Source organism: Pteropus alecto, unplaced genomic scaffold (assembly GCF_000325575.1).
Source record: "Pteropus alecto unplaced genomic scaffold, ASM32557v1 scaffold48, whole genome shotgun sequence".
In the NCBI taxonomy this organism is placed as follows: Eukaryota; Metazoa; Chordata; class Mammalia; order Chiroptera; family Pteropodidae; genus Pteropus; species Pteropus alecto.
The window spans coordinates 1,482,309-1,489,907 of record NW_006442110.1 but is presented as its reverse complement, the minus strand read 5'-3'; the positions used below and the strand labels follow the sequence as shown (position 1 = coordinate 1,489,907).

Genomic DNA, 7,599 nt, shown 5'->3' with positions numbered 1-7,599 from the left:
AACTGTTATCCCCATTCTACAGACAAGGGAAACTGAGGCACGCAGAAGTTCAGGAGCTTGCCCAAGTTGTAGTTCTAGCAATCAAAGCTGGGCGGTGTGGCTCCTGGCCCTTTAACTCCTGTGCCCTCCTGCTGTACCACCTGCCTCTACAAGGCTCTCTGCTGGATGTTTCTGGATGGGAAGGGGTCTTGACCTGAGGTCGGAGCTCCTGAGAGGATAAAAAGATTAATCACTGTATAAGGCAGAATCTTCGGGTGCCAGGTGAGGGGTAGAGACGGCTACCAGAGGGGGGCAGCGTAGGCAGGGAGGGACTTGGGCCGTGAAGGTGAGAGAACTCAAGACGCCAGAGGGCATTCAGGGAGAAGGGAAGAGGCCATCAGAGGCCTGACTTAGGAGCCGGGGTGGGGACAAGTTGGAGGCAGATTCATTCTTTGATTGCTTCATGCAGCAGATTTTACTGAGGGCCACTAGGGGCCACACACTGGGGACCCGGCAGTGAGGCAGGTCCTTGTCATCTGGGAGTTTCTGTTTCAGAAGAAAAAAGCAGCTCACAGATAGGCCGCTGTAAAGAAAAATAAGTAGGCTTGGGGACTGAACATGGTGAGGGCACTGTCCTAGATGGGTAGTTGAGAAAGGCCTCTCTGAGGGGGTCACCTGGTCAGTGAGGGGTGAGCCATGCCAGGGGAGCTGCCCATGCTGGGGGACCATCCACATGGTCAGAAAGGTAGCCACACAGGGCTTGGACACACACAGGTACCGTCACATGCACACCCCCCACCTCTCCGAGCCTGCACATGGTACCCACAAGCAGATCCGTGTGTCATACAACCCACCTCTTGCTGTATCTCAAGCTGCAGGCAGTGGCCGCAGACACTTTGTAAAATCTGAGAATGGCTAAGCGCCATCTCCTAGGCAGCATTCCTGTACATAGCCCCTCCCCTGAACACACTGGCATATGGCACTAGGGGCTTTAACACCCTGCACAGGGGAGGAGCCCCTCTGCCTGGGGGGCCGTGAGTGCTGCACGTACTGGGCGCTGCTGGGTAGTGGGCGCGAGTGGAAAGCCGTGTCCAGGGAACCTAGAAAAAGCATCTCGCACCACGGGGGCCCTCTGCTTCTGGCCCCGCATCTGGGCAGTGCTCCCCAAAGTTGCCCCAGCCCGTCTGCCTGGGGCAGGCCTCTTCGCCTCACTCCTTAGAGCTAGGAAAACACAGGCAGGTTACGTCCAACTTCCCTGCTTGCCCAGCTCCTCCTGCCTGCTGTTTGGACCAGTCTCTCTGTCCTTCCCGGCCCACACCGATTTCCGCCTCTCTGCTCCACCAGGATGCCTGTGCCTTCCTCCTCTAGCTCTTTGTCCCATCCCAAGTCCCACCCCCTCCAGGAAGCCTCCCAATCTGCATCACTCTTGTCTACGGATACCCTGCGCTGGGATAATGCCTGACAGCTTTCCAAGTGCTCTCACATGTATCACTGGACTTTAGAACAATGTTAGGTAACAGATATTGAGCACTGATTCCAGGTTAGTCACTGTCCGAAGAGCTTTATCTGGGTGAAGTCATTTAGTTCTCACACTAACCCTAAGAAGCAGGCATACTGTTATGTCCCTGTTTTACAGATGAGAAAACTAAGGACCAGAGAGATTAAGCAACTTGCAGAGGGTCACAGAGGCAGCGTGCCTGGCTCAGGGCTGTGCCGGCTCCCAGTTACCCACTGTGCTCCAACTGCTTTTCATCACTCTTAGGTTGAGACTATCACATGCAGGGGACTTGGGTTCAAAGAATTCCAGCGATTTGCCTACAGTTACTTGAACGAGCCTCAAAGCCAGGTCTCCTGAGTGCCCGGTCAGGCCTGGTGGCTCCTGGAGAGATGGCTGAGGCTGCCAGTGGTCCCAGATGGGCCGTGGAGGCCTCTTTGCAGGGAGGACAGGAAACCAGCCGAGCCTGGGACAGCTGCTGCTGGCGGGAAGCGGATGCGGACTCCTGCCTGCTCGTTCTGATCATGACGCCCAAATGAAGGGACGAACGGGGCACTTTGCCGTGCCGGCCCTTTTGGTGCCGGAGGCGGAGAGAAGCAGGGCCAGAAAGGTGGGCGGTGTGGTCCCCGGAAACCCATTTGTTACTCCGCCTCCTCCTCCCGCCCTGTCCCCGACTATGGGAAATCATTAGCTGTCAGAGCCACCATCAGATTACAGGGAATTGTTCGTCTCCTAATTATCTGGTGTTAATAGGAGATTAATTAGTGTTAATTGTTGATTTTCTTGTATTTTCCCAAAGGGGAGACCAATCTGCCGAACTCTCGGGCTGTTTAATTACTTGGTCTTGCTTAGGAATCTAGACAGATGCTTCCAGGTTCGTGAGTGAAGGGGAGAGGCGGGGACAACAGAGTGGCATCCAGGACGGGGTGGGGTCGCGGAACAAGCCGAGACGCAGGGCAGAGGACACTGCCCACCGCCATACTGGTCCTGGTCCCCAGCCCAGTCCCGGTGCCCTCCATGATGTCAGCCGGCCCTTTCCAGACACGACACGGCATGAGGCAGGGACCCTGCCAAAGCATCAGGAGCACAGGTCTTCCAGGTGAACTCACTTTGGGGAAATTAGCATAAGATACAGATTGGAAATGGACGGGAAAAGTCTTTTCTTCAGGTGCCAAGATGGCAGTGGCTGGGCTGACGATGTACGTCCTCCTAAGATCTTGGAAACCAGGACCACATCAGTCTGCAGATGGTCAGAAAGCTTGAACCTCATGATCTGGTCTCAATGCTCTGCCTTAGGGGGACCTCTCCTGTACCCCGAGGTTCTCACCAGTGGGTCCCACTGCCAGGCGGAGCTTCCTAAATGCGTCGCTCATCAGCTCACTCCCTAATGAAGAAACTACTCCTTCTGCCCACAGCGGTCCCGGCTCCTCCTCCAGGACTTTTCCCATCCTTTATAATCTTGCCTCGCTGCCGTCCGTCCGCCTTCACACATGCGCACACATGTGTACACATGTGCACACATGCATGCATGCGAGCACTGTGCACATGCACACACACGCTGCCGTCCGTCCGCCTTCACACATGCGCACACATGCATGCATGTGAGCACTGTGCACATGCACACACACGCGCACACGCACACACATATACACACACACACACACGCCCCTCCTACTGGTCTGTGTCCTTACCTTTGCCCCCTGTTGGGCTTTGCTGACTTGTGGAGTAAACGACAGACTGAGCTGACCTATCAAAGGCCTAAGGTCTGGGCTGCATCCGGAGCACGCAGGAGCGCCGAGTCTCCTGTCCCCTCACCTTCGTTGCCCTCCCTGTGCCCCCTGCCCCATACCTTGGGAAGGGCCCCAGGCCAGACTCGGACAGCGCCGTGGTTGAGCAGAGCCCGCACCGTGTGCTCGGGGCTCTGGGCCAGGGCTGAGGGGGGGCCCTGCAGAGCGCAGTGCAGGGCGGTGTGTCCTCCATAGTCCATGGCGTTGACACTAACACCACAGGACAGGAGCAGCTCAACAACAGCCGCATGGCCACGGCGACAGGCCAGGTGCAGGGGCCGCCGCTTGTCCTGGTCCGCAGCATCAGCGTCAGCGCCAGCGGAGAGCAGCAAGCGGCACAGCTGGAAGCAGCGGGCCGTGGTGGCTTCAGCATCGGCGGGGGACGTGCAGCGGGTGTCACAGGCAGCCAGCAGCGGGGTCCAGCCTTCTGCATCACGGGCATCGGGGCACGCCCCCCGCCGTAGAAGAAGGTCTGCCAGCTCCACATGGCCAAGCCGGGCAGCCACGTGCAAGGGCGTCTCCTCTTCTTCCTCAGACCGACCATCCACTTTTGCCCCAAACCTCAGGAGCAGCTTCGCACACCTAGTGAGGGCGAGACAGTGGTGGGGAGGAGAATGGGGTACAGACCTTCGCCCCTGCATTCTCACCAGTCTGAGCAAAGCAAACATGTGGGTGCCTTGGGTGGCTCCTGGTTCTGTCTGCCCTTACCTTCCTTCCTGTCACTAGTCATCGGCAACGTTCTGCAGGATCAGCAACGCCCTCCTGTCTGCACCGCAGGACAGTGCACTAAGCCCCTCCGTGGGAGGGAAGGTCACAAGCTGAATTACGCACTTAGAGCAGGCGCCTCCTGAGGGCCCTGCACGCTCACTCGTTTTGTGCTCACGGCCCTCCTATGGCAGGTTCGGATGAGGAGACCGAGGCCCTGGGGTTGTGGGCATCTGGCCCACGTTCGCGCAGCTAGTCAGGCAAGGAGCCGGCCTTCGGGTCTGGGGGCAGGACGGGCAGTTGGAGGGACCGAAGGAGGAAGTGAAGAGTGGAGCCTGGCGGTGGGCGCAAACGGAAATGGGGGCAGCTGGACAAAGACCAACAAAACCCCAAGTGGCCAGCCAGATTTGCCCCACCACGGCCCCCACGGAAGCTTCTGCGTGCCTGTAAGAATATGTGTACCAAAGTTTAAGGCTAAGGGATTTAACCTCTTTGCTAAGATGAGCTCCGGTTTCCTCATCTGTAGGATGAGGAAGATGGCTGAGGCCTAGAGCTAAAGGACATTGTTGTGGGCAGTGTGTGAGACGGTGCCCAAAAAGCTATTATCATAAGAGCTCATAACAGCAGCATTCGGCAGTGGGGATGGGTGGTACGGATGCTGATGGATCGCGGGCAGGATAATGTAATATTTCTATGCCTTTGAAATTCTCCATAATAATTTTAAATCTATACTCGCTTACTCAAGAAAGGAAGGGAGGATTATCACTGGGTGTGACCTCAGGGAGGCTGGGCTGGAACACCGCCGGCACTAAAGCCGCGAGACTGTATTGAACTGCCTTGTCCAGTACCATAACCGCCAGCCGCACGTGGCTGTCAAGCACTTGCGATCCGGCTAGTCCTAACTGAGGCGCGCTGTTCAGTGTGAAATACACACCGATTTGAAGACTTGGTACAGAACAAGAATGTAAAATATCTCATTAGTTTCTTTGTATTGATGACATGTTGCAATGATAACCTTTTGGATATATCGTATTAAATAAAATACATTATTAAAATTCTTTTCACCTGTTTCACAGATATTTGCACACCCATGTTCACAGCAGCCTTATTCACAATAGCCCAATCGTAGAAGCAAACTAAGTGTCCATCAATAGATGAACCAATGGATAAATGCTCACACAATAGAATATTATTCGGCTTTTAAAAAGGAAGGAACTTCTGACACATGCCACAGCGTGGATGAACCCTGAGGACATCACGCTAAATGATATGAGCCAGTCACAAAAGAACAAACACTGTATGACCCCACTCACATAAGATACCTAAAATAGTGACGTTCCTAGAGACAGAAGGTAGAAGGCTTGCCGCGGGCCACGGGGAGGGAGGGACGGGAAGCTGCTGTTTGGTGAGTATGGAATTCCAGTTTCGTGAGATGAATAAAGTTCAGGAGAGGGATGGATGGTGGCGATGGTCGCACAATAATGTGACTGCTCTTAATGTACTTAACAATGGTTAACATGGCAAATTTTATGCTATGTATATTTTACCAGGATTTTAAACATTAATTTCACCTGTTTTCTTTTTCATTTTGGGATGAGGCTACCAGAAAAATGTTAAATTACCTACGTGGCTCACATTATATTATTTCTATGGGCCACGCTGGCATAGAACACATCTTAACCATAATATGATAAGTCCCTGGAGCCTCTTCACAACAACCCTGAAGGCTGATGAGCTGAACAGGTAGGAGAAGAATGTAAGGATCAAAAATGTGGCATCGTTCAGGGGCAAGATGTGACATTTGGCAGGTGTGAAGCCAGCAGAGACGAAGCCTCCATTGGACGTGCAGTTAGTTTATAGCTTTTCCAAGGCTCCCTCTGCGGGATTCCATGCTCCTTGAAAACTTGTGAGGACTCATCCTCCAAAGTTCCTTAGATACAGAGCATAGTTATTTGGGTCACCGTAAAGGAATAGGCCCTACAGTAAATACTATGGGGTCATACGTGGGCATAGCCATCAGTTTCTTGTGAGTTTGGCTGGTTGGACTTGGTCCCTGAGCCATTTATCTGAGGGTATCTGCCAGTCTGGAAAGGCCAGACCTGCCAAGTCGAGAACCAGACCCCACCCACAGGGACCACCGCAGGCCCTAACTGGGGGCTGCTATTCTCTCCAGCTGGTCTGGATCACCGAACAGTCAGACCCTGAGGGCAAGACTGTGCCTTCGTTGGTGGTGTGCGTGGATCATAGGATAAGCTCAAAAAAACAGTAATGCTTTCCAGCACAGTATGGATCCTGTAATGGATCCAGACAAGTTCCTTGGTAAAGGCCATGCCGCTGGCTGCTGCCACCTCTGCGGAAGCAGGGACTGTCCCAAGTCCAGGTCATTCCCAAGTTCCTGGGGCCAGTGGTTGGACGGTTTGGGGAGCGATTACATCCTGACCCCCTATCTGAGCCGCGACTCCTCCTCCATCTGGCCCACCCACCTGCCAGCCTCTGACGTAATCCACCTGAGGGCATCTCTTGGCCTCCCCTGGAGTGGAACGGGGGTTGGGGTCGAAGCAGGGACTGTCCCAAGTCCAGGTCATTCCCAAGTTCCTGGGGCCAGTGGTTGGACGGTTTGGGGAGCGATTACATCCTGACCCCCTATCTGAGCCGCGACTCCTCCTCCATCTGGCCCACCCACCTGCCAGCCTCTGACGTAATCCACCTGAGGGCATCTCTTGTCCTCCCCTGGAGTGGAACGGGGGGGGGGCTTGGGGTGAGGAGTCACTCACTCAAGGGTTCCGGCCCCCCTGCAGAGGTGCAAGGGGCGTTTCCCATCCTGGTCAGGGATGTTGGGGTCGGCTCCTGCCACCAGCAGCTCATGGACACAGGCAACGTGGCCCGCAGCACAGGCCTCGTGCAGGGCGGTGCGGCCCCCAGGGGCACTGTCCGGCCTTGCCCGCCGCCTCAGCAGTAGCCGCAGAATTTCTATGTGGCCCCGACTGGCTGCCACGTGCAGTGGGGTGGTCAGCTCCTCTTCGTACGTCAGAGACCAGAGTCCTGGGGAGAGAGGGGACATGAGCCTCAGACCCTGGAGGGAGGCAAAGAGCTGCCGGGCAGCGCGGGAGGCGGGCTCCACGCCCAGCCTCCCCTATCCCGCTCAGACCCCCAGGGCCCCAGCCCGTACTCAGAGCGCGGATGTTGAAGCGGAAATCCCTCCATCGCTCTGGGTCGCTGGTATCAAAGACGGAGTCCGGTGCCAGGCCAGTGCTGGAGTCGGCGAGGAGGTGGGAGACAGAGCCCACGTCTCCAGCCAGCACCGCCCGCCAGAAGGCCAGGGCAGGTCCCGAGGCCGTGCGGGCGACGATGGGTCCCTGGCCGGACTCTGGGTGCTCTGCGGACCCCGTGCTGGGCTTCTCCACCAGCCTGGCGCAGAGGGCATGTTTGTCACCCAGGGGCTCTCTCTGCCCCCTGCACTCTTCTGGGGACCAGCTCATGAGCTCAGGGTGTGAGCATATGGCAAGGGGGTTGAGGGGAGGAGGAGGGGTGGGGAGCCAAAGCAAAGGAAGAAAAAGGAGGAGGGAAACACAGACAGACGGACGGGAAGGGTCTTGTGTCCCCGAGCTGAGCCTGAGCTGCGCCTGACCCAGC

At 56.0% G+C, this 7,599-nt stretch overlaps 1 protein-coding gene across 2 annotated transcripts in view; it reads right to left on the bottom strand.

The window, feature by feature from the left end:
• The window catches only part of ASB10 (ankyrin repeat and SOCS box containing 10), an 8,889-nt gene extending 1,309 nt beyond the window's left edge, over positions 1 to 7,580 (bottom strand). For both annotated transcript variants that reach the window (XM_006920615.1, XM_006920616.1), the window contains exons 1-3: positions 7,136 to 7,580; positions 6,741 to 7,008; positions 3,324 to 3,843 (exon numbers count right to left, since the gene is read on the bottom strand). In XM_006920615.1, the coding sequence (XP_006920677.1) occupies positions 3,324 to 3,843; positions 6,741 to 7,008; positions 7,136 to 7,445 (1,098 nt within the window). In that variant the 5' untranslated portion in view covers positions 7,446 to 7,580. The remainder of the gene's footprint in view (positions 1 to 3,323; positions 3,844 to 6,740; positions 7,009 to 7,135) is intronic.
• Positions 7,581 to 7,599: the final 19 nt, after the last annotated feature.